Source organism: Myotis myotis, unplaced genomic scaffold (assembly GCF_014108235.1).
Source record: "Myotis myotis isolate mMyoMyo1 unplaced genomic scaffold, mMyoMyo1.p scaffold_m19_p_13, whole genome shotgun sequence".
Taxonomy (NCBI): domain Eukaryota; kingdom Metazoa; phylum Chordata; class Mammalia; order Chiroptera; family Vespertilionidae; genus Myotis; species Myotis myotis.
In genome coordinates this window covers 57,475,400-57,499,932 of record NW_023416317.1, presented here as the reverse complement: position 1 = coordinate 57,499,932, position 24,533 = coordinate 57,475,400, and the positions used below count along the sequence as shown (strand labels likewise).

At 65.2% G+C, this 24,533-nt stretch overlaps 2 protein-coding genes across 3 annotated transcripts in view; both read right to left on the bottom strand.

Moving 5' to 3' along the window:
* COL7A1 (collagen type VII alpha 1 chain) overlaps positions 1 to 8,889 on the bottom strand; it is a 32,673-nt gene extending 23,784 nt beyond the window's left edge. For both annotated transcript variants that reach the window (XM_036333641.1, XM_036333642.1), the window contains exons 1-28: positions 8,846 to 8,889; positions 8,656 to 8,741; positions 8,104 to 8,284; positions 7,497 to 7,656; positions 7,321 to 7,414; positions 7,073 to 7,234; positions 6,767 to 6,930; positions 6,560 to 6,689; positions 6,349 to 6,465; positions 6,107 to 6,253; positions 5,913 to 6,029; positions 5,692 to 5,841; positions 5,482 to 5,610; positions 4,147 to 4,290; positions 3,939 to 4,064; positions 3,698 to 3,841; positions 3,333 to 3,452; positions 3,035 to 3,178; positions 2,698 to 2,823; positions 2,472 to 2,618; positions 2,140 to 2,262; positions 1,666 to 1,812; positions 1,297 to 1,425; positions 1,074 to 1,220; positions 848 to 984; positions 507 to 633; positions 282 to 428; positions 28 to 200 (exon numbers count right to left, since the gene is read on the bottom strand). In XM_036333641.1, coding sequence (XP_036189534.1) covers positions 28 to 200; positions 282 to 428; positions 507 to 633; positions 848 to 984; positions 1,074 to 1,220; positions 1,297 to 1,425; positions 1,666 to 1,812; positions 2,140 to 2,262; positions 2,472 to 2,618; positions 2,698 to 2,823; positions 3,035 to 3,178; positions 3,333 to 3,452; positions 3,698 to 3,841; positions 3,939 to 4,064; positions 4,147 to 4,290; positions 5,482 to 5,610; positions 5,692 to 5,841; positions 5,913 to 6,029; positions 6,107 to 6,253; positions 6,349 to 6,465; positions 6,560 to 6,689; positions 6,767 to 6,930; positions 7,073 to 7,234; positions 7,321 to 7,414; positions 7,497 to 7,656; positions 8,104 to 8,284; positions 8,656 to 8,740 — 3,717 coding nt within the window. In that variant the 5' untranslated portion in view covers position 8,741; positions 8,846 to 8,889. The remainder of the gene's footprint in view (positions 1 to 27; positions 201 to 281; positions 429 to 506; positions 634 to 847; positions 985 to 1,073; positions 1,221 to 1,296; positions 1,426 to 1,665; positions 1,813 to 2,139; positions 2,263 to 2,471; positions 2,619 to 2,697; positions 2,824 to 3,034; positions 3,179 to 3,332; positions 3,453 to 3,697; positions 3,842 to 3,938; positions 4,065 to 4,146; positions 4,291 to 5,481; positions 5,611 to 5,691; positions 5,842 to 5,912; positions 6,030 to 6,106; positions 6,254 to 6,348; positions 6,466 to 6,559; positions 6,690 to 6,766; positions 6,931 to 7,072; positions 7,235 to 7,320; positions 7,415 to 7,496; positions 7,657 to 8,103; positions 8,285 to 8,655; positions 8,742 to 8,845) is intronic.
* A 2,945-nt stretch (positions 8,890 to 11,834) lies between these two features.
* On the bottom strand, positions 11,835 to 22,677 carry LOC118668510 (cytochrome b-c1 complex subunit 1, mitochondrial). Its single transcript, XM_036333640.1, has 13 exons — positions 22,531 to 22,677; positions 22,133 to 22,276; positions 17,983 to 18,069; positions 16,316 to 16,445; positions 15,922 to 16,120; positions 15,401 to 15,480; positions 13,912 to 14,027; positions 13,565 to 13,708; positions 13,287 to 13,447; positions 13,116 to 13,201; positions 12,729 to 12,817; positions 12,410 to 12,485; positions 11,835 to 12,004 (listed from the first exon to the last, which is right to left on the bottom strand). The coding sequence occupies exons 1-13, from the start codon at positions 22,597 to 22,599 to the stop codon at positions 11,940 to 11,942; spliced, it is 1,446 nt and encodes a 481-aa protein (XP_036189533.1). The 5' UTR covers positions 22,600 to 22,677; the 3' UTR covers positions 11,835 to 11,939.
* Positions 22,678 to 24,533: the final 1,856 nt, after the last annotated feature.

The window sequence follows — 24,533 nt, the reverse complement described above, 5'->3', positions numbered from 1 at the left end:
CCAGCCCCCCAGAGGCCCCTTCCAAACCTGCGGGGCAGAGGCTGCCTGGCACAGGGCTGCTGCCAGACCACTGACTGCCCGGTCCAAGCTGGGCCCGTCATCCACCGCGAAGAAGGTCTGCACAGGGCCCGTGCCCGCCGCCAAGCGACGCAGCTGCTCCAGGTCGGCCCCCGCCAGGCCCAGGGCCATCACTTGGAGCCCTGAGGAGGGTCCACAGCCTGCATGACACCCGCTGGGCCAGCCCCCCACCGGGCGCCCCTCCCAGCAGCCCCGCGCCTCACCTGCGGCCTGGGCCTCGCGGACGGAGTGGAAGATGTCGCCTCTCAAGGGCTCGTCCACTAACAGAACCATCACCCCCGGCGCCTGCCCGCGGCGTCCGGGAGCATCTGGTGCCAGCAGGTATCTCTGGGCGGAGGCCACGGCTGCGCCTGGAGAAAGGACGCGTCAGAACCCAGGCGTCGAGCTCCCGACGGGGAGCCCACGACCCCCTCCACTGCAGCCCTTACCCAGGTTGTTCCCACTGGGGTCCAGGTAGGGGATGTCGCGGATCCTCTGCAGGACGATGCCGAGGTCATGGGAGCCGTTCAGCGGGAACAGCGGGGAGGCCCGGTGACTGTAGGACAGGAGGCCCACCTGGGGGAGGGGACACAGAGCCTGGACGGGGGGCACAGAGCCCGAGGGCAGACTCAGCCTGGAGAGGGCGCGGAGCAGCAGGTCAGACCTGGCGCCTGGGGAAGGGCTGGGAGGGACCCTGGGCCCGCTGTAGGTGGGGACAGGGTAGCTGGTGCGGAGCCCAGGGTGGGGGGCAGCAGGACAGGCCGGGGTCGGGCTGCCTCTGGGGCCAAACCTGGACCGCCTGTGGCCCGAGAGGCCCAAGTGCGGACACCAGACGCTCCAGGGCTGTGGTCACGGCGGCTGAGCGATGGGCGCTGTCCCGTGTGGTGTGTACCAGGAACACGACGTCCATCAGGCCTCGGGGACATGCTGCGGGGGGCGGGGGGGGGGCGAGTTACTGAAGAGGCTGGTGCGTCTGGCCACCCCCTCGCGCCCCCCCCCCCCCCGTGCCGCCATACCTGGGCTGTGTGTGACCGAGGCCGGCGGACCCTGGACACCCTGCTGGACGGGCGTCAGGGAGAAGACGTAGGCTATGCCAGGCTCTAAGCCTGTCACCCGCTGGGAGCTTGAGGTGCTGGGCAGTGTCTGTGAGGCCCCGGGCACTTCTGCAGAGCACAGCACTCGGCTAAACAGCAGCCCCCGTGGGGCCCCCTGCCAGCCCCCCGGCTGGCCTCCCCTCACCTCGGCCCCCAAGTGGCCTCCACGCTAGGACGTAGCTGGATGCTCCAGGCACCGGGCTCCAGGCCAGAGTCACCGAGTCGAACGAAGTGTCCACCACACGCAGCTCAGTGCCCGGGACGCGAGGCGACTCTGAGAAGGAAGCCAGGGCCGGGGCTCAGTCTGTGTCCCGAGCACCCAGGGGGGACCTCAGGGGGACCGGGCAGGTGCATGCTAGGGGAGGAGGTGGCCCGGGAGGTCATGCTGGGGTCACCCCAGCACCAGGGGTGGTAGGGGGGCTACAGGGGAAGTCACTCAAGGTCACGGGGTACAGGAAACCAGGAGGGTGGTCAGTGGGGAAAAGAGCACCCGGGAAGGGCCCTCTGGGCTCACCCGTTTGCGCCGTCACCTCCGTGGGGGGCCCCTCCCCGGAAGGCCACCGGACACTCAGCCACACGCGGTACCGGGTCCCAGGCTCCAGCCCGTCCAGTTCATAGCCGCTGAGCTCGGGCCCCAGGACCCGAGACTGGTCCTGGCCGCCTGGGGCAGGCGTGGGAGGAGGGGCGGGGGGTGTCACAGCCCAGTGCGAATGGGCCTGCCACCTGGCTGACCCGCACCCACCTTCCTGACCGTGACCTCGCAGACCGCCAGGTCCACCTCCTGACTCAGCCTCCCCATTCCTGCTGCCCCTGCCCAGTCCAGTGGACAGGCTCTGCCCGGCTGATCCCCGATGGACGCGGAGGCCACCGACGCCCCTAACAGGCCGTGCCCGTCATCACTGGCCTTGCCCACAGCACCCCCCCACCCCCCCCCCGCTGCCCACAGCCCCCCCCAGGGGACCCCGCCCCCCCCGGGGACACTGCTCACCCTCCGGTCGCCAGCGCAGCCGGAAGCCCTGCGCCCCGGGCACCGGCTGCCAGCGCAGGCTCAGCGAGTGCGGCCCTCTCCGCACCACGCGCAGGCCCTCCAGGGCGGGCGGGACCGCGGGCGCTGCGGGGAAGCGTGGGAATCAGGAGGCTCCGCCCCCGCGCCCCAGCGCCAATCCCAACCGGCCGTGGAGCACGCCCCGCCCCCAGCCGACCCCTCTACCTATCCCAGACGTCATCCCGCCTCCCTCGGCCCCGCCCCCAAGGCTCTCGACCAATTGCGGGTCCCTAGTCCCCTCGCGCCTGTCCCGCCGCCCCAGCAGCCTGGCCTACGCGTGGTGACGACGATGGAGACCGGGGCGCCCTCGCGGTCCCCGACCAGCGCCGTGACCCGCACCGCGTAGCTGACTCCGCCCTCGAGCCCGCGTATCTCTGCGGAGTCCGCGCTTCCCGGGAGCAGCTGCTGTCTCGTGGGGCCACCTGATGGGGCACAGGCGACAGTCAGGGCGGTGGACGCAGGGGCCAGCGCAGCCAGGGGCCAGGGCGGGGCGGGCGGTACCGTCGCTGCGGCCCCAGGCCAGTCTGTAGGCGGTGGCTCCGGGGACGCCCACCCAGGTGACCCGCAGGACATCTCTGGACGCGTTGAGGATCTGCAGCTCGGACACGCTGCCCACGGGCTCGGCCTCTGCGGGCGAAGGAGGGAGAAGGGGTCAGGGCCACTGAGTGGGCAGCTGGAGCGGCGCGGAGGGCGCCCTGGGCGGACACGCGGTCAGTGGGGGAGGTGGGCGTGGGAAGAAGTCACTGGGCGGGAGCCAGTGGCCGGCTGGAGCAGCTAGGAATGCCCAGCGGGCTGGTACTCCTGAGATGCGATGGGCAGCTGGCCGGGGCCCACTCACCGGTCCTCCCAACCACAGAAGCGGGGGTCCCCTCTACACCGGCCACGTGGGCCCACACGCGCACTGTGTACTTTGTGTCCGGCTCCAGCCCGTCCAGCTTGGCCGTCGTGGCTTCCCCAGACACCAGCTGGGATTTCTCTGGGCCTGGGGTGAGGATGGAGGCAGCTCCAGGGCTAGCCAGACGCTGGCCCCCCTGCCCTGCCTGGTCCCCTAAGAAACCCCCAGCCTCTACTCCAGCCGGACCTGCCCCTCACAGCCCTCCCGACCCTCCGGTCCCCTCCCGACCCCTGACCCCCACCGTAGCCTGAGTGCCAGGAGACCCTGTATCCTGTGGCGCCGGGAACCGAGCTCCAGGCAATGGTGACAGAGGAGCTGCTGGCTTGAGTCACATGGACGGTCTCTACTGGGCCCAGTGGGTCTGAGGGGAGAGGCAGTGGGGAGTCTGTTGGGGGAGGTACTGGGGGCCTGACTGAAGGCAGGTATCTGATAGGGGGGCGGTCACAGGCGAGAGGCAGAGGATCTGAAAGGGCTGGGGCTTGGGAGGAGGCCAGGGAGACTGGAGGGGGAAGAGGAGGCTCCGAGGGAGGAGGCGGTGGGAGTCAGAAGGCGGAGACTGGAGAGCCGGGGAGAAGCAGGGGCCCGAGAGGGGAGGCAGGGTCTGACCAGTGCGTGCGACGGTGACGGAAGCAGGGCCCTCCTCTCGCCCCCGCCGGGCCGACACAGACACCTGGTAGGAGGTGCCAGGCCGCAGCCCCACGATGTCCATGCTAGTGGAATCCGGGGACAGTGTCCGGCTGGCCTCTGGGCCTAGGGTCAGAGGGAAGTGTTGGCATGGCTCCTGCCTGCCCCTTCGGCCCCGCACCCTGAGCGTTCCCCTCAGCAGCCCCCCACACCCTCCACGGACCACTGTCTGTCCTCCAGCTAATCCGATAGCCACTGGCTCCAGGCACCGGTCCCCAGGCCACCCTCACGCGGGTTAAATCCGAGGCCACGACCCGCAGCCCTGGGATAGCCAGTGAGGTTTCTTGCTCTGGGGGTTAAAGACAGAGATCAGGGGTCAAGACAAGGGTCAGTGAGCCAGGCAGCTGCCCCCCCCCTCCTGCGGCGCTCACCCCGGCGGACAGTGAGGGTGCTGGCACTGCCCTCACGGGCGCCCACTCGAGCAGACACCCGCACAGTGTAGCTCAGCCCCGGTCGGACGTCATCCAAGTCAAAGGTTGTCTGACTCCCAGGAAGCACCTGGGTCCTCTCCACCCCTAAAGGAGCAGCGGGGAAGCAGGGAGTCGTGAGACCCGGGATGTGGGAGAGGCACAGGGGGAGGGCGCTGGTCAGTAATGGACAGACACCGTGAGGGACGGGCCATGGGCTGGGAGGGGAGAGATGAGAACGTGAGAAATGAGGAGCCAGTGATGGACAGTGAGACGGGATGATAAGGGCCATGACGAACGGAGATACAGGATGGTGGGGGTCAGTGGACAAGGACATGGACGTAGGATGGTGAGGGGCAGGGGGCAGGGACATGGACGTAGGATGGTGGGGGTCAGGGACATGGACGTAGGATGGTAGGGGGCAGGGACATGGACGTAGGATGGTGGGGGGCAGGGACATGGACATAGGATGGTGGGGGGCAGGGGGCAGGGACATGGACGTAGGATGGTGGGGGTCAGTGGACAAGGACATGGACGTAGGATGGTGGGGGTCAGGGGGCAGGGACATGGACGTAGGATGGTGGGGGGCAGGGACATGGACATGGACGTAGGATGGTGGGGGGCAGGGACATGGACGTAGGATGGTGGTGGTCAGGGGGCAGGGACATGGACGTAGGATGGTGGGGGGCAGGGGGCAGGGACATGGACGTAGGATGGTGGGGGGCAGGGGGCAGGGACATGGACGTAGGATGGTGGGGGGCAGGGGCAGGGACATGGACGTAGGATGGTGGGGGGCAGGGGGCAGGGACGTGGACGTAGGATGGAGGGGGGCAGGGGGCAGGGACGTGGACGTAGGATGGCGGGGTCAGTGGACAGGGACGTGGACATAGGATGGCGGGGTCAGTGGACAGGGACGTGGACGTAGGATGGCGGGGTCAGTGGACAGGGACGTGGACGTAGGATGGCGGGGGTCAGTGGACAGCGATGTGAGTTGACAGGTCACATTGATGTGGGCGACAGGGGTCAGAATTGGGTGGGGACATGGGATGGAGGTCAGCGTGGACAGTGGTCCCAGCAGGGCGGGGGGTGAGCTTGGAGGTGTGAGAGGTGGGGCCACGGACAAGGAAGTGGGGCAGGAAGTGGAGACAGATCGGGTGGAGCAGTCGAGAACAGCAGAGCCCGCGACAGGTCTGGACCCAGCACTGCCTCTGGAGGTGCAGGAGACAGGGTGAGGGTGCGACAGACTGAGGGCTGGAGCTTCAGTGGGGGGGGGCGGGGGAGCTGCTGCATCCGCCTCACCCTGGGTGCCGCTCACAGCGATGCGGTACTCGGTGGCACCCGGGACTGGGCTCCAGGACAGCCGCACCCGCTGCCCCGGCAGCTCGGTCGCCCGCAGGTCTGTCACGGGGCCCACCGGCCGCTCTGGCCCTGTTGGAGGCCACAGTGTGAGGGCAGCCCGGGGCCCCCGTCCCTGCCCCTCCGGCCTGGCCAGGCCCCCAGCGCCCTCACCAGTGGGGACCACGGTGGCAGGAGTGGCCACCTCCTGGCCCTCCAGCAGCGTGTAGAGCGTGAAGCGATACTCCGTGCCCGGCTGCAGCCCCTCCAGCTGGTAGCGGGTCACCTCCGAGGGCAGCACCAGCTTCTGTGGCGCCTCCACGCCTGCGGGCGGCGGGGTCAGGCCGGCTAAAGCCAAGCCCAGCCTGGCCGCCCGCCCCCCCTTCGGTACTGACCGCTCTCTCGCCGCCACTCCAGCCGGTAGCCGCGGGCCTCGGGGACCAGGTTCCAGGACAGGAGGATGGAGGTGGGGCCCAGGATGACCGGGCGCAGTGTCTGCTCAACGGGAGCGCCTGCCCAGGCACAGGGCCGTCAGGGGCCCCGCCCGGTGCCCGCCCGCCCAGCCTGCGGGGAGCGCCCAGCCGCTCACCAGTGCGGGCCGTCAGGGAGGTGGCCGGCCCCACGTGACGGCCATGCAGGGCGCTCACGGTCACCTCGTAGTCTGTGCCAGGCTTCAGGTCACGAAGCAACACGGACCCCTGTCCCGGGCCCAGCTCCTGCTGCTGCATGGGCCCCCCTGGACGGGCACACAGAGGGGTCAGTGTTGCTGACCAGGCCCCTACAATCCTGTCGGGGCACAGAGGCGCCCTTCAGCCCACACCCCTCACTCACCACTAAGGAGCCGCCAGGTCACACGGTAGCCGGTGGCCCCGGGCACGCCCCGCCAGGCCACCAGGAGGCTGTGGGCGGTGGTGTTCTGGACGGTCAGCTCCGGCCCCTCCAGGGCGGCTGGGGAAGGCGGCACCAGGATTAGCGGAGAGGAGTGGGGGTTACTGGGGTGGGGGGTGAGGTGGGGGGGGCCGAGGGTAGCAGAACTGCTCACTGGTCCGCGCCGTCCCGCTCACGGCCTCCCCGACGCTATTAGCGTAGAGGGCGACCACGGTCACTTGGTACTCGGTCAGCGGCTGGAGGCCCTGCAGCCGCGTGCTGGTCTCGCCGGCCGGAACGCGCACCTGCCCGGGGTCAGAGGTCACTGCACTTTGCCCAGCCCAGTCCCCAGTCCTCCACCCTCCCCTCCGGACATCTTTACCTCCCGCCGCTCACTGGGCACCGGCTGGCCCAGGCCTGTCAGGGGCGTGTACTGGACCTGGTAGCCGCTGACAGGGCCACTGGCCGCTGTCCACTGCACCCGCAAGGACTGGCTGCTGGGCTCGGACAGCACCAGGTCCCGCGGGCCAGAGGGCGAGACATCGGCTGGGAAGGCGGGGGATCAGGCGCAGGGTCAGGGGTTGGTGCTCATGGTGAGGCGTTGGGGTCAAGGGTCAGAAGGCAGCACCCTGGGTTTGGGGTCAGAGCACACAGGCGGGGCCGGGGCGGACGGCGGGCAGGCACTCACGGGGCAGGGGCACAGGCACGCCGCCCGCAGTCGTGCACACCCTCCGGGAGACGAGGGGCAGCAGCGTCCTCAAGATGCTGAAGTCGTTGACGAAGAAGAAGAAGTCACTGGTCGGCTGAGAGGCCACTCGCTTCAGCTCATCCGGGTCAGCGTTCTTGATCCCTGGGGTGAGGCCATCAGGGCTGAGCTGCCCGCCTGCCCCGACGGGCCCTGCCCCAGGCGGCCCTGCCACCCCGGCTGAGACTCACCCACGGCGAACAGCTTGACCCCCTGGCCCTTCAGCCTCTGGGCAGCTGTGTCCACCAGGTCCTGGGACTTCCCGTCCGTGATGAGGATGCAGACCTGCGTGGGGGACGGGGTCGAGTCAGGGCGGCCGCAGACCCTGAGGCTGGGGTGGCCCGGGAGGCCGGGTGGGGGAGGTCACCTTGGGGACGCCGGGCCGGGCCAGCTGGGGCAGGAAGACGTGGTCGGCCACGTGGAGAATCGCAGCCCCTGTGCGCGTGTTGCCCCCCTTGTAGCTGAGCTCACGGATGGCACGGATCACCTCGCTCCCCGAGCCAAGCGCGTCCAGGCCGAACTCCGTCCTGTGGGGGTGGGGGTGGGAGGTGGGGGGGTTGGCAACAGATCAGGGGCCGGGCCCTTTCCCGTCCTGGTCTCAAGGAGCCCCTGGGGTGAGGGTGGTGGGTGTCAGGGCCCCTTGGGGGTCCTCTTGGCCCTGTGGTTCCTCCCTCCACCTCTGACACCCCCAAGTTAACTCTTCAGGGGTCCCCGTGTCCGCCTCAAGCCTTGGTGCTCCCAGCGTCGGGGCAGGCTGTCTGGTCAATTAACTGCAGGAGGAGGGGCCGGGCTGTGGGAGGCGGCTGGTGCCGGACAGAAGGCCTCGGGGGTTAGAAGGGGGGAGCCCAGCCGGCAGGGGCTTCTGAGCCGCGGGCCCTCCTGGGCTCCCCATGCACAGCCCGGCCTTCGCGGGGCACTAGCCTGGGGTGTCTCGGGGAGATCCCGGCTGGGGGTCGGCGCGCCCCGGCCCTCACCGCGGGTCGTCGCTGTACTGCACGGCGGCGAAGCGCACGCCCTGGGCCCCGGCCGCGCCCGCGAAGGGCAGCGCCAGCCCCTCGAGAAAGCCCCGCACTTCGCGGAAGTTGCCGCGGCCGATGGACGAGGAGCCGTCGAGCAGGAACACGATGTCGGCGGCGTAGAGGCGCGTGCAGGTCACTGCGGCGGGAGCACCGGGACTTTCTCGGAGCCCCTCCCCCCCGGACCCCCTCCCCCGGGGCCCCCTCCCTCAGGGACCCCCTCCCCGAACCCGCGCCCCGAGCCCCCTCCCCGCGGAGGATGTGGGGGCGGGAGCTGCCTGCAGGGTGGGGGACCGAGGCTGGCCCCGGCAGGAGGGACAGGGGTAGGAAAGCCAGCGCACATCTGGGGGGGCAGGGTGGGGTGCATAGGCTGGGGCGCGGTCTGGGAGACGCAGCGCGGGTCCCGGAGGGTTTGGGGAGACCAGAGACCTAGGAGCTTACGCGCGGGGGGCGCGGGGGGCGCGGGGACGGTGCAGGGCCCAGGCCGGGGTCCCTCCTGGTCGTACCCACCTCGCTCCCCGGGCTGGGCCCGCGCTCGGGGCGCCCCCGCCAGGATCCCGGTGCAGAGCGCGGCCACAAGGAGCTGCAGCCTCATCCTGGGGGTGGGGGGGCCGGTCAGCCAGGACCCCGCATCTGTCCCGCACCTCCGCCGCCTTGGCGGTCCGAGCCCAGCGCCCCCCGACCCCAGTCCCAGTCTTGCCTGCCGGTCCGGTCCGGTCCGGTCCGCTCCGCTCCGCTGGCTCCCCCGCCAGCCGCCGCCGAGAAAAGTCCCTAATCCCGGGGGGCGGGGCGCGGGCGGGGACCAGGGGCCGCCTCCGCCCACCCGCCCAGCGGTCGCCGCCCCCAGCCTCCCCTGGACAGACGCTCGGACTCCCTTAAAGCCCCTCGTCCCGCGGCTCCTGGGACTCCCCGCAGGTTTCTCCACGGACAGCGGGGGGCCCCGCGGCCCCATGGGGTCGATGTGGTGGCGGCTGCAGCGCACACGTGAGAGCGAGGGGACCCGGGTCGTCCCAGGCTCCTGGGGGCTGGAGGCAAAATGACTCACCCCCGCCCCACCGGGGGCCAGACGGCGCTTCGTGATTCAGCCCCTCCGTCCTGTGGGGTGGGTGGGCCGCTGTGCCGCACCCCATCCCCGTGACAAGCGGAGCAGCCCCCCAAATAAGGGCTCTGAGCTGACCCCAGGCAGAGCACAGCACACTGCCCCAGGGCACGCCCTCCCTCCTTGTGTGTGGGGGGGGGGCAGCAGAGGATGGTCAGCTTCTGCATACGTGTCTGTCCCGCGCCCCGGGTCCCGTGATGCCGGCACCGGCCCAGACAGATGCCATCCAGCTGTGCCTGCAGGGACCACCCACAAGGACAGCTCCTTCCTCAGGAATGCACCCTCCTGCCTGTGCGCCCCGTCCTGCCTCAGGCCAGACCCCCGCCTACCGCCTCCTGGCCTGACACCTGGAAGCCCTGCTTCCTCCACCCCCGTCCCCCCAGGCCGAGGTCACCTGGGCTCCCCTCCTGCCCCCGCATCCACCATCGCTCCCCTTCCTAACCACCCCTGCCCGCCCACCCCCCCTGAACCCGCCCACTTGTCTCCCTGCACTGGCTGCTGTGACTGGTCAGGGTCACTGTCCCGAGGTGACTATGTGCATGTTCACTCGAGGCCGAGGGCGCCCCAGCCTCCCCTCCATTTCCCCGCCAGCCCGGATCATTCTGGAAGCCCAGAAGTACATCTACACTCGCCGCGGCCACCCAGCCCTCCCAGCGGGCCCGGCCCCATGGAGGGGGGACCCACAGGCTGTGGGGAGAGCTGGGGGGCCCGTGCCGAACTCGCCTCCCCGGACCCCTCCAGGCCTGCAGCTCCGGGGACAGCTGTGCCCCTGCTGCCTCGTCCTGTCACCCAGAAGGCAGAGGCGATCTCAGCGCTGGCCTCCCCAGCTCTCCTGGGATGGTGACCTGACCCACAGGGCCCAAACCTTTCCCCAGAACTGCCAGGACCTCCCCCCTTGAAACTGACCTACAGGTGAGGGTAGCAAAGAACCAGACAAGTCTTGCCTTGTCATTTTTTTTAAAATATATTTTTATTGATTTCAGAGGGAGAAAGAGAAACATCAATGATGAGAGAGAATCATGGGTCAGCTGCCTCCTGCACACCCCACACTGGGGATGGAGCCCGCAACCCAGGCCTGTGCCCTGATCAGGAACCAAACCGTGACCTCCTGGTTCATAGGCCGCCGCTCAACCCCTGAGCCATGCCAGCCGGGCCCAGACATGTTCCTGTTAGAGGCAGCCCCTGCCCCGAGACCTCCCCTTCCCTTACTCAGCAGGTGGAGAGCAGGAGGAACTGGCACATACAGTATGGACACCAGTGTGGGTGAGCCTTTAGGGGAGACAGGCCCAGCTGGCAAACCTTACCGGATCCTTAAGGGGCCCCAAAAGAAAGGCAGGCCCCTGCTGTGAGGGGTCAAAGGGTGCTAAAGAGGCTGCTGGGCGGCAGGAGCAAGGCTGAGGCTGAGGGCGTGTCGGGAGCTCCTGGGAGCCTCAAGAGCACAAGTGTGGTCCTCTGGGCCCCTGGCTGCCGCCTCCAGGCAGGCCTCCCTCCCTGCCTGGGACACAGCCCGAGGCCAGTGCCCTCCATCAGGGCAGCGGGGCCCTGAGCTCTGACCTCCCCCTGCCGCTCCCCGGACAGGTCCTTCCTGGCCCTGGCCCTGGCCTGGGTTTAGAAAGCAGTTCATCTCTCAGGAGCTCCAACGGGGCCTGGTGCGAGCTGCCGCTGTGAGCACAGGGGCTGGCCAGGCTTCGCAGTGCTCGCTGCTCCCGTGGCCCCAATGTGGGGGGATCTGAGTCCCCAGCCTGAGTTCTGGAAGCACCTGACCTGACGTTACTTCCTACCCGACAGCGGGAGGGATTCAAGGGCTGCTCTGGCTGCTGCGAGGCCGGGGCTGAACCGTCCTCAGCAATCCCGACCCAGGACCTGCTCACAACTCCCAGCAACACCTTCCTCGGAAACTCGGCCCCTCACTCCCACCCCCACCCCCACCCCCCGCCCCCAGGCTCCAGGGGACCCGACCGCAGGAAGAGGGCCTTCCCTCTCTGCTTGCACTGGGCCCGTGGGGGCAAGGGGCCTAGAGCCAGAGCCTCAGGAAGATGGGGAGGGGACCTTGGGCAGCAGCTCAGGACTTGCCCGGGAGACCGAGGCAGGGAGGGGGCTCAGGGCCTGAGCTCGGGCTATTCCTGGAGCCTGACTCAGCGCGGGCGAGCGAGCAGGAGGCAGAGGAGTTGCTGCCTTGCCTGTCCAGGCAGCAGCTACGAACCAAATGGGGACACGACGCCCCAGGCTACCCTCCTCCCAGAATCCAGAGTAAACACGAAGGTGGCTCCTCAGGGAGCCCCCGGCCCCTCTTGGTCCATACGGGGACCAGGCACCAGTGGGTGACAGCAGGGGCTTCTGCCTGGGCACCCGAGTCCCGGGGCCTCCCTCAGGGCAGAGGCTGGGTGTGCAGTTCCCGTGGACGCCCTGCTCACGCTGGACATTCTGGCCAGAGCACCCCACGTGGCTAAGTGGGAACATCTGGCCTCATCTGCCTGAGGCAGCAGAGGCCTCCAGCCCACGGCTGGCCCCCCGCTGAGGACACGCAGCCTGTGGGGAGGCGGAAGGCCCCCTCCGCTGCCCAGTGGACCCCATGCAAAGCCAGACACACCAGCTCTCACCAGGGCTTTATTGGTGCGGAAGGACTGAGGAGCCGAGGCGACATGTTGCTGGGGGCCCGGGCGCCGGCTCCCCCTCCCGCCGACAGGCTTGCTGCCTAGAAGCGCAGCCAGAACATGCCGCTGCGGGTCCGGTTGTAGTCGGGGAGCTGCTCAATGGGGCCTGTAGGGATGGGCGGTGTCAGGGCGGGGCGCCTGGCTGGTACAGGGACACCTGGCCCTGCGCCGCACCCAGTTCGGGCTGCCCAGAGCGGCACAAGGCAGGCTCTGAGGGGAGAGGGGAGAACATCCCGGGGCGCCGAGCCTGTCTCTTCACGCTCGGCCTCCGAGCCCCACCCCGCGGTGTCCGTTACCTGGTGGGTGTCGGGCACTGATGGAGGCACCTTGGCAGGGAGTCAGGGAGCTGCTGGGACAGGCTTTCTGAGCAAGAACTCCCTGGCAGCCAGACTATGGGCAGAGCCTCTCGGGGCCTCTGGCTGCTCCCAGTGCAGGCTGGGTGGGGGTGGGGTGGGGTGGGGGCGCAGGAAGGGCCCAGGGAGGACAGAGAGCAGGCGGGCAGGTCACTCACCCACTGCAGCCACCGCGGGGCACTGGTCATAGAAGTACTTGGAGCAGACCTCACGCACGGTCTGGGCATCGACCTCCTGCAGCGAAGCGGGCACCCTGACTGACGGGCACTGGGCACCACCCCAGGCAGTCAGGATGACCCAGCCGACCGAGGGCTTCAGCACGGACCTCGGCGCTGCCTCCGGCCCCAAAGGGGAGGGCAGCAGGGCTCGTCCACCCCACAGCCAGGCCTCCGCCTGCCCCTTCCCTCCAGATATGCCAGCCCCGCTGCCCGTAGAGGAGTCAGCCAGGTCCACACTCCAGACCCGCCCCAGCCGTACCGCAATCCTGCTTTCCCACTCGGCCAGGGGGATGCGGCGGCCGTAGGTGAGGAGGCTGCGTCCGATGTCCTCACACACAGGAGTGGTGCCTGCGAGGGGGAGAGGAGGAGGAGGGGGAGGCTCCAGGTCCACCCCGTCCATCGGGACCAGGCACACGCCCACTCCAGCTGCTGGCTGACCCCTGAACCCTTGTCTGACCCAGCTTGCCACCCTCACTCTACAACCGCCTGTCGCTGTGGTAATGGCCGCCCCCGGCCCACCCCCCTGTATCTGGAGCCCGGCTGCTGTGGGCTATGATGCGACTAGTTTCCCTCCAGTCTCGGGTAGGAATGGGGCCCCCCTGGGCTGTCACCGCCAGGAAGCCGCCCCCGCGGGCGCAGGGCTCACCGTCCAGGTGGGACACCAGGGCGTTCCTGAGTAGGTTCCTGCCCCGGCGCACGTCGCTCTCCGTGGCGCTGGTGCACAGGCGCATCCTGACGGGGGGGGGGGGGGGGGGGGTCACTGAGAGGTGCTGCTCAGCCCCCTCCTGCTCCCAGGCCCCCCCAGCACTGCACTCACCACTGGCCTTGCAGGAAGAACACCATGTCGTCGATGCTCATGCGGTCGCAGACGAAGTGAGCGCCCAGCAGGCCCGTCTCCGCGTAGCAGATGTTGAAGGTCTGGAAGCTCTGGCACAGCTTGTTGGCCACGGCGACAGAAGCCAGCGGGCTGGACAGGTGCTGCAGGCCAAGGCGGTCAGCAGCACCCCGACTGCGGCCACACTGCCCCCACAGGGCCGTGCAGCCTGTCCCAGACCCTCTCCTCCAAGACCAGGCCCCACGCCCACCGGCACTCACCACGCCGCCGCCGTACGTGCAGTCGTAGTGGCCGATCATGGCGTTGGCCACTTGGAGGGCCACGTTGTCCGGGTTGGCCCAGCCAGGCCCCTCCACGGCAATGGCCACATGGGCCAAAGGCAGGGCATCGTCACGGTGGGAAATCTGAAACGGGCACGGCAAGACTGAGGGATGCCCGCCGGCCCAGGCGACCAAGGGTGCCAGGAGGCTGAGGGGGGCGCAAGTGTGAGCGAGTGCTTGTGAGGCAGCCCGGGCCCTTCCCACCTGCTGAGGCATCTCCGTGTGCACGAGGGTCCCTCCTCCCAGGGGCCCGGCGAGAGCATGGCCCTGCCCACCAGGCAGCCTACCTGGCTGCCAGTGAAGCGGCACGGAGCGAGCGTGGGCACAGCATCCTCCGCGTACGTCCCAGAGATGCCGCTGAAGTGCTTCTGGGCGAGGTCCAGCAGCTGCCGGTGCTCCACCCCTGCGAGACAGCGTGTCACCGCCGCCAGGCGCGGGCACAGGGCCGGACAGCGTGTCACCGCCGCCAGGCGCAGGCACAGGGCCGGACAGCGTGTCACCGGCCGCCAGGCGTGGGCAGGGCCGGACAGCGTGTCACCGGCCGCCAGGCACGGGCACAGGGCCGGACAGCATGTCACCGGCCGCCAGGCGTGGGCATAGGGCACCAAAACGTGACATGGGACAGGGTGAGGGGAGATCCCCGTGGACAGGCTCTGCCTCGGGCAGGGCGGGCACCTCAGGATGGCACAGCACGGCGCACAGCACCAAAGGAAAGCTGAGCCTAAAATCGGTCCTTGTGGTGCCTTCTCACCTGCACCGAGGACGAGATGGGCTCCAGGGCACAAGCCACCTGTCCTGCCTTGTGCCCCTCGCCTTCCCCTCAGACCCTGGTGCTGCCCTGGGAGGGTGGCAAGCGACAAGCACAGAGGCGGTGCTGCAGTGTGTGACTAGCTCTGGGGTCCCCGGGCTGGAGCACTTCCTGGTACATTACAAACCCAGGCCCGCAGGGCCTGCGGGGCCCCTCCCTCAGGAGGCCCTGCTGTCAGTGCCTCAGCGCGGGGCGGGCGGCCTCCCCGACGGCACAGCCTCCAGCAGCTGCCTCCCCTCCTCCCTGAGCTCAGGTTCCACTGGACCCAGCCGGGTCTGGCCCGCCAGCAGCTCCCACTGCGCTTGGTCCCCAGGTTCCCGGGCCCGAAGCCATCAACAGGCTCTCCTGTCAGCCTTCCGTGCACCCCGCTGAGAAGACCACAGCTGGGGGGCGTCCCTGCCCCGCCCAGGCCTCCATCAGTTTCCATCTGCTTCTTGCCCTGGCTCCCGCCACCTCCCAGCGGCACCGGGACAGCCCCTCCCTGGTCGGCCGGCCTCTGCACTGGCCCCAATGGCAGCAGGACAAGCCTACACCACATGATGCTGCCCAGCCCTCTCTGCTCAGGCGCCCCCTCCTGCCATTCTCCAGGCCTCTGCTGACAGCACGCGCTCCCAAAGCAGCCCAGCCTCCAGCTCCGAGTCCCCACAACCCGCCTTCCTCCCCAGGCACCTCCCCGCCGCCTCCTGATGCCACCGCTGCGTGCGGGGCTGAGGCTGGCCTCTCCCACCAGCCTCTGGACTGGGCCTCCGAGACCAGGTGGGGCTGAGGCGGTGCCGTGTGGCGGCCCAGGCAGAACCCTACTCCATCTCAGAGACGGACGGAGGCTGCTCCCCTGGGGGGGCGGGGAGGACGACGGGGGCCCCAGGAGTGGAAGATGACCCCCGTTCAGAACAGAAGACCTGGGCCCTGGTGACCAAGGCCGGGCCGACCCACCACCACCACAGGGCTTGGCCGAGCTCAGCACTCACCTCCCGCCGCCGCCAGCACCATGCGAGGGGCCTTGTAATGCTGGCCGAGGAATTCCGTCAGGTCGGCACGAGACAGCTTCCTGCAAGACACACGGCCAGGGGCTCAGCGCCTCCCCAACCCGGCCCACACAAAAGGGGGCTGAGGAGCAGCCAAGGAGACGGCTTCTCACTGCTCGATCCCTTCTCCATCCCTACCCCCCACCCCTCCGGGGCCCAGAGGGCAGCCCTTGCCTGGCCCAACTCACACCGGACCTCAGGACAGGCTCAGAGGCCTCTGTGAGGAGGGTGAGCTGACCCTGTGGGCTCGCAGGGCAGCACAGAGCTCTCCCACCACAGGACGGAAGCCCACAGACGGGGCACCCACACACTCCCTCCCTCGGGCTGTCAGGGCAGGAAACATCCTGCAATCAAGGCCGGATTCCAGCAGAGAGCACACGGGAACAGAAGAGGCACAGGGCCGCACAGGCAGGCAGCCAGGCCGGAGGGATAAGACGTCCGCCACAGGCCCAGCCGGCTCCCACCTGACGTTGTCGCTGGGCCCCTCCACGGGCTGGGCGAGAGGCGTGCCCTGGAAGGCGGTGGCGTGCAGGTAGTCGAAGGCCACGTCCCGCAGGGACGCGTCGCTCTCCTGCAGCTCCCGCAGGATCACGTCCCGCTCCTTCTCGATCTGCGAGTCCTCCAGGCTGCAGTTCTGCACGATGTCCGCCAGCAGCTCCACAGCTGGGGAAGGACCGGTGTGGGCACGGGTGGGCCACTGGAGACCACAGCAGCACACGGCCCCAGGCCTGGCCCCCCGCTGCTCTGTGGCCAGGCCACACTCCAGGGCAGCCCCATTCTGCGGCCAGGCCAGGGGCTCCTGGTGCCAGTCCCTGCACCTCTGGAGGGCCCTTTCCGCCCGCCTCCCCAAGGCACTACCTTTCGGCAGGTCCTGGGACAGCGCCTTGATGTAGTAAGCCGTGTGCTCCCGGGTGGTGTAGGCACTCAGATGGGCCCCCATGCTCTCCACCTCCTTCTCCAAGGCATTGCCAGGCCGGTTCTTTGTTCCCTGAGCCAAACAGCAGCAGCACCGTCAGGAGCCGCCTGAGCGCCCAGGACCCCCAGCTCCGCAGACTGAAGTCGCAGCAGAAGCAGTGCCTTCGGCAAGGAGCATGGGGGCGCAGGGCCCAGGACCTGTGCCTCCAGCACTAAGCCGGCTCTGTGCTGAGGACACAGCATCACAGCAACAGCGTGGAGACAGACCGGGGCCAGGAGGAAGGGCGGGGCCCAAACGAGTGTCCTGAACCCAGAGTGCCCTTAGCAGTCTGGCCTTACAGCACCCGTCCCCTTACCAACAGGCAGGCCCAGGTAAGCTCACACCTGCGTCGGGTAACCCTGCCCCTACCTACTCCCCCCACACCATTCATATGACTGTGCAGTGCCCTGTCCTGTGTGTGTGTGTGTGTGTATTAACATCTGCACAGCTCTGGCCGGGCAGCTCAGTCGGTTAGAGCTTCGTCCTGATACATCAAGGTTGTGTGTTTGATTCCCAATCAGGGAACACACAGGAGGCAACTGATCGCCATTTCTCTTATCCATGTTTCTCTCTAAAATCAATAAAAACATATCCTCAGATGAGAACAAAAAATATCCACCAGTAATTATATAAATAAGAGGAACAACATCACTGGTATCTTCCTCTCAAACCAAGAAATAGAAACGAGCCCTAGCCGGTGTGGCTCTGTGGATGGAGCGTGGCCTGCGGACTGAGGGGTGCCGGGTTCGCTGCCGGTCAAGGGCACAAGCCTGGGTTGTGGAGTCGATCCCCAGTAGGGGGTGTGCAGGAGGCAGCTGACCAGTGATTCTCACCATTGATGTTTCTTTCTCTCGCGCTCTCTCTCTCTCTCTCTCTCTCTCCCCCTCCCTTCCTCTCTGTAATCAACAAAATTTAAAAAAAAAAATCTATGCCTGAGTCAGTTGTTCAGTGGTTAGAGCACTGGCCCGCAGGCCGAAGGGTCTTGGGCTTGCTCCTCGGTCAAGGGCACGTATCCCTGGGGTGCAGGTTCGATCCCCAGCCTGACTGAGGCATACGGGAGGCAACCCACTGATGTGTCTCTCACTGATGTTCCCCCGCCCACTCCTCTCTGCAAATCCACTGGAAAAACACCTCCGAGGAGGCTTCACAGAAAAGGTCCCCACACACCTGTGCCGCTGCCCGTCCCCGTCTCCGCCCCCAGCTTCCCACTCATTTAAGAACGTCAGTCTCTCCTCTGTGCCAACCGGGGCTGGCTGAGGGCTGCAGTGGGGACTGTCCCACCCTCGAGAACCGGAGATGCCCAGGGAGCCCAAGGCAGAGCACCGCACAGAAGGCTTGCTCAGCCCGGCCCGGGTTCACCACACGCCTACGGCTGCTCCAGTCGGGACACGCGCCCAGGCCCGGCCTCGGGGGTGGAGAGGGCCCTGTGGCTCCTGAGGGTCTCTGACTCTGGGGCCTGTGCAGGGCTCACCGGACAGGTACTCACAGGCCAGAGGCCGCCCCAGCTGCAGCCCCAACTGGGGAGGCGGCTTCCCCCAGGGCCGGGAGAGGCGGGACCGCGGGAGCTCACCTTGAAAGCCAGATGCTCCACAAAGTAGCCCGCCCCGTTGTTCTTCTCGTTCTCGTACCGGCTGCCAACATCAATCCACACCCCGACCTGGACAAGAAGGAACACACCGCTCCAGCCCCACGTACACCCCACCCAGGCTGACAGCAAAACCCAGGACCCCCACCCACACAGGCTGAAGTTGAGGCTCACAGTCCCAGAGTGGGGACCGCTGTCTCCAAGCAGGGCCACTGTGCCTGAAGGACCAGCCACGCTGCATTGCCTCCCCCTCCTGTGCTTCTGCCCGGTCAGCAAGGGCTCCCACAGCAGTCCCTAACGGCCCGGCACCCGGCCCCGTCGCCGCCCGGCCCCGTCATCACCCGACCACGTCGCCACCCGACCACATCGCCACCCGGTCCCGTCGCCACCCGGTCCCGTCATCACCCGACCACGTCGCCACCCGACCACCTCGCCACCCGGCCCCGTCATCACCCGACCACCTCGCCACCCGGTCCCGTCATCACCCGGCCCCGTCGCCACCCGGTCCCGTCATCACCCGGCCCCGTCGCCACCCGGCGGCGTCGCTACAGGAAACGCTGAGGCCCGCTCTTGACTTCCAGGGGATTGTTTCCTAGGAAGCAGCACATCTGCAAACAGCCCCTCTCTTTCCTGACCACGACCGTCTGCCCGCGGCGAGCTCCTCTCACTGAGGAGGGGGCCGCCGGTCAGACGCTGGGCGTCTGTACTGAGGAAGCGCCTTCGTTCACACTTAACAGAAGTTTTAAATCGGACCCGAGCACTGAACACGCCAAGTGTCCCTGCTGCCCAATGAGAGGCTCTTACAATTCCTGCGTAGCCTCCCGCGCTGGAAACAAACCGCGCCCCCCACAGGGTCACACAAGCTTCGTCTTTTAATTTACTATTCGTTCCGAGTAGATTTAAATTACATCCTGGCCTCGCTGGTTTGCTCAGTGGATAGAGCGGTCAGCCTGCAGACTGAAGGGTCCCAGGGTCACGATTCCTTCTGGTCAAGGGCACATGCCTGGGATTCGGGCTCCGTTCCCAGTAGGGGGCAGCGTGCAGGAGGCAGCCAATCAATGATTCTCTCATCACTGATGTTTCTATCTCTTCCTTCCTCTCTGAAGTCAATAAAAATATATTTCAAAAAAATTCTCACATCTGCTTTCCTGAGATGTTGATGTGGAGCCGTAAGCCCTAGATCCTTAGATGAGCGCCTATTTCACTTGACGCCCTGGAAAGAGGCGCTTTAAAGCCCGGGGCGCCCTTTGGCTACAGCTGCAGCGCCCTCTCTGGCTGTCTCCTCACAGTCCAGGGCAGGGGCTCTCAGCCGTGGCTGCACAGGAGAATCACCTGGGAGTCTTTTTAAAATCCTGATTGCTGGGCCTCATCCTCCGGGAATTCTGTTTCTTTGTTACTAATGTTGTGGCCCCACCCCACAACAAAGAAACAGAATTTCCAGAGGACGAGGCCCAGAAATCAGGATTTTAAAAAGACTCCCAGGTGATTCTACTGTGCAGCCAAGGCTGAGAGCCACTGCTCTAGAGCATCTTCTAGCACGTGAAATACTAGGTGTACCAGTTAATAATGCGGACTTTTTTCAATAGAAGCAGCTACACATATGATGATGCATATGTGATTTGATATGTCTGCTATTTTGTTGTATTGACAGCAAGCTTCAAAACTTCATATGTCAAATTTTCTGAAGGTGTTAACATCATAGACATTTTTACACTTAAAAATGTCAAATTTCGGGAAGTTTTAATTCATTATTATGAAGTATTGTGCTGCTGAAAGTGATCGTATACTTCGGGAAGCTTATGGTGAACATGCTCCATCTCAAGATACCTGTGGACGCTGGTTTAAACGCTTTAAAAGTGATGATTTCGATGTGAAAGACAAAGAACGTCCAGGTCAACCGAAAAAGTTTGAAGACCAACAATGACAAGCATTATTGGATGAAGATGCGTGTCAAACTCAAAAACAACTTGCAGAAAGATGAAACGTTGCTCAGCAAACAATTTCCGATCGTTTACAAGCAACGGAAACCATTTTAAAGGAAGGAAAACGGAGCCACTGTTCTCAAAACTGCCTGGTACTGGCACAAGAACAGGCATATAGATCAATGGAATAGAATAGAGAGCCCAGAAATCGGCCCGAACCAATATGCTCAATTAATATTTGACAAAGGAGGCAAGAACATACAATGGAGCCAAGATAGTCTTTTCAATAAATGGTGTTGGGAAAATTGGACAGATATATGCAAGAAAATGAAACTAGACCACCAACTTACACCATACACAAAAATAAACTCAAAATGGATAAAGGACTTAAATGAACGACAGGAAACCATAAAAATTCTAGAAGAATCCAAAGGAAAACGGGTGCCACATTGAAAGACAAATGGAAAACCGAAAAGTCATCAGTGAAATGTTGCTTCAACTACACGAAAGAGTCTTTTTTGCATCAAATTGTGACTGGCGATGAAAAGTGGATTTATTTTGAGAATCCCAAGTGCCGGAAATCATGGTTTGATCCAGGTCAACCATCAACCTCGCCTGCAAGGCCAAATCGCTTCGGAAAGAAGACAGTGCTCTGCGTTTGGTGGGATCAGGAAGGTGTGGTGTATCATGAGCTTCTCAAACCAGGCGAAACTGTTAATACTGATCGCCACCGACAACAAATAATCAATTTGAATCACGCTTTGATCATAAAACCACCAGAATGGGCCAGAAGACACGGCAAAGTAATTTGGCTTCATGATGACCCACCATCACACACTTCAAACCAGTTAAAGACACGTTAAAAGATCCTGCCTGGGAAGCATGAACCCACCCGCCGTGTGCACCAGACCTTGCGCCTTCAGATGAGCACTCGTTCCGATCGAGGGCGCACGCACTTTCTGAGCAGCACCTCACAACGTACGAAGACGTGGAAAATTGGGTCTCTGAATGGTCTGCCTCAAACAAGAAAAGTTCTACTGAGACGGTCTCCACAAATGACCTGAGAGATGGGGGATGTGTAGCTAGGGACGGACGTTACTTTGAACAAAGCACTTTTGATGTTTCTCTTGGAATTATTGTTTTCTTTGATTACTGAATCCACATTATTAACCGGTATCCGCATTATTAACCGGCAAAGGGTCAATCGGAATTCTTAACCAGTACCGGTTAATAATGCGGGTACCAGTTAGTAATGTGGATTAACCATTTACCGGTTAATAATGCGGATTTTGTCATCAAAGAAAACAGGATAATTTCAAGAGAAACATCAAAAGTGCTTTGTTCAAAGTAATGTCCATCGCTAGCTACACATTCCCCCATCTTTCGGGTGATGGGTGGAGACCGTCCCAATAGAACTTTTCTTGTTTTGTGGCAAACCATTCAGAGACCCGACTTCCCACGTCTCCGTCCGTTGTGAGGTGCTGCTCAGAAAGTGCGTGCGCCCTCGATCGGAACGAGTGGTCATCTGAGGGAGCGATACAACGAGAGAGCAGACATTTCGAACCGTATCTATATCAACATGTGCGTCACTCCATCTGTGGGGAAAAACCCGCACTGTTACCCGGTCCACCTGGGACAGCCGTCTCTGCTGGCCTCCCAGGCGCTGGCTGGCTGGCTGGCGCAGGTGCCTGTGATAAGGAAGTTGCCCTTGCCCTTTGTCTTGTACCAACATCACACGGGGCATCAACTGTTCCTGAACCGAAAGGTTTTGCCAATAAAACCTCTGCGCCCTGAGTTTGGGGTGGGGAGAGGCAGGACTCCTTCCTGAGAAATCCCCGCCGACGCCTGCATCCCGGCAAGATTTCTACCCTTGAGTCAAATGCGAGGCTTTGTTTTTGTGGAGAACCATCCATTTCGCTAGAATCCCACACGCCTTTCGCGTGCAATGCACTCCCCGTCTGCCGGGAGGTTATGGCCTGACGTCCCGAACCCCACTGTCCTCACTGTCCCCCTGGGGCTGTGGCTTCTGGAGCTGCTGGGGAGGCTTGGCCTCCTGCGTGGCAGGCGTCACCTACGAAATGCGTGTTGGGAGGGGGCTGCCCCCGCCCCCGAGGGCAGGGGGGGCTGCAGTCGGGACCCAAGCCGAGAGGCCTGAGCCCAAGGTCACCCCCCCACACACACGGGAAGGCCCCGCCCCGGCCGCGGGCACTCACCGTGCAGGTGGGCTGCGAGGTCTGCTCCGAGGCCACGCGCAGGCCGTTGTCCAGCTGGCTCACCTGCGTCTCGGGCACGCGCTGCAGGGCCTGCGCGAAGGTGGCCGTGCTCCGCAGGGCGGGCGGCTGCAGCAGGGCCGCGGGCTGCAAGCGGGCGGCGGGGCCGAGGCTGGGTCCGGGCCTCGCTCCTCGGCTGCCCGACCCGCAGGGGGTCCCCGTCCCCGCCCCGCGGCAGCCGCGAGGCCGCCATCCCCATCCCATCCCCGCCCTGGGCCGTGACCTTCCCACGGCCCTGACCCCGCGACCTCCCCGATCCCCACGCGCCGCCCTAGCAGCCCGCCCCCCGTCCGCGTCCCGGAGCCCCGCGCGCCAGTCCCGCGCCCCCGCCGCCCCCTCACCGATCGGCGGGCGCGCAGCAGCACTCGAGCCCCAGCGCCGGCCGCCCGGCAGACCGCGGACGCCGCCATCTTCCAGTCCCGTCGGCCCGCCCGCGCCGCGCATGCGCAGAGCGACGCGGCGGCCCGAGGCGCAGGCGCAGTCCCGCCACCCGGCGCGCGGCCGCCCCCTGGCGGAAGCCGCGGATTCACCCGCCGGCCCGGCCGCCCCGGCCGCCGCGAGCCCGGGGGGCTGGGCCCGGCGTGGCGGCCCGGCGCGAAGAGGCGAGGCGCGGCTGGGAGCCAGGGTTTGTTTCTTTGTAAAAGAATGAAGCGGCCGCGGCGCGGGGAGGATTTGACCGAGTGTTGGTCGCTCAGGAAAAGGGGCGGCCGCGATGGTTTGTGCAAAGGATTCCTGTTTGGAAAGCAACTCGCACGCGCCCTTCCCATCGGCTCCCGTCGCCGCTCCCGTCTCCTCCCAGGCCTGACTGGCAGCATCCTTTTTATCTTATTTCAATTTTACTTTTTTAATATATTTTATTGATTTTTTACAGAGAGGAAGGGAGAGGGATAGTCAGAAACATCGATGAGAGAGAAGCATCGATCAGCGCCTCCTGCACGCCCCCCACTGGGGATGTGCCCGCAGCCCAGGTCCATGCCCCTGACCGGAATCGAACCCGGGACCTTTCAGTCCGCAGGCCGGCGCTCCATCCACTGAGCCAAGCCGGTTAGGGCTTATTTTTATGTTTAAGTCCTCACCCGAGGATGTTTTTCATTGACTTAAGAGAGAGGAAAGGAGAGAAAGAGGCATCGATCGGTTGCCTCCCTTACGTGTCCCTGCAACCTGGGTCCGCGCCCTGACGCAGACTCGAACCCACAACCGACGGGATGGTGCTCCCACCACCCGAGCCGCCGGGGCCAGGACCGCTGGCAGCATCCTTGAAGCCCGGCTCCCGCCCGCAGGGGGTGGAAGGTGTGGGGAGGGGAAATTCTACCCCCCAGACCCCCGTCCCCCCCCCCTGAGAATTTGGCCGAGTCCACGGGAAGCAGATGAGCAAGAGAAAACCAGGTTCCATTTCCGCTGCCTGGAACCCCAGAAACATGAGTCAGAGACGCCGCGGCTCGAGAGGTGCCGAGACAGAATGAGGAAGTGGGTGAGCGGCTGAGCCCAGGCCGCGGGGCACCCCGAGGGGGGCCCCCTGAACCCACAGAGGCCATGTCGTCTGTCCGTGATGCTCCCTCCTCTCGGCCTGCGCTCCTGCCCAGCTGCGAAGAGGGTTCGAGCGCCGGCCTCTGGGTTGAACACCGTGTGTCTGTCGCTGCCGTCACAAACCACCAGACCGGTGGCTGAGAATCACACACGTTTACCGTCTCAGCTCACGAGGCCCGAAGTCCAACACGGATGCCACTGGCGCAAGCGTCCTTGGCCATCAGGCCGGTGACAGCGTTCAGACCCAGTGGTTGTGGGGCTGCGGCTGGTTCCTTGCAGGCTGCCACCTGCAGGCATGCCCAGCCCTCGCGGCCCCTGACCCAGGGCCCCCTGGACGGTGGGGACCCGCTCCCCATCTCGGAAGCCAGTGGCAGAGGCCGAGCTTCCCTTCTGCTTGGAAGGACTCATGTGGGTGCCTGGGCCACCAAAACAACCCAGAGTGATCTCCCTACTGTAACATCTTTAATCTTTTTTTAAAAAAATACATTTTTATTGATTTCAGAGAGGAAGGGAGAGGGAGAAACATCAATGATGAGAGTCACTGATGGGCTGCCTCCTGCACGCCCCCACTGGGGATGGAGCCTGCAACCCAGGCATGTGCCCGTGAGCGGAATCGAACCTGGGACCCTTCAGTCCGCAGACCGACGCTCTATCCACTGAGCAGAACCAGCCAGGGCTAATCTTCTTTAAAAAAATATTTTTATTGATTTTTAGAGAAAGTATGGGAAAGGGAGAGAGAGCAAGAAACATTGACATGCGCCGAAACCGGTTTGGCTCAGTGGATAGAGCGTCGGCCTGCGGACTGAGGGGTCCCGGG

Coding starts and splice junctions, on each gene's coding strand:
- LOC118668510 (XM_036333640.1), bottom strand. CDS start 22,599: ATGGCGGCGTCCGCGGTCTGCCGGGCGGCCGGCGCTGGGGCTCGAGTG. Junction 12,486..12,728: donor AGTGGGAAAGCAGGATTGCG/GTACGGCTGGGG, acceptor GCTTCGCTGCAG/GAGGTCGATGCCCAGACCGT. Junction 12,005..12,409: donor CCCCGCGGTGGCTGCAGTGG/GTGAGTGACCTG, acceptor CCATCCCTACAG/GCCCCATTGAGCAGCTCCCC.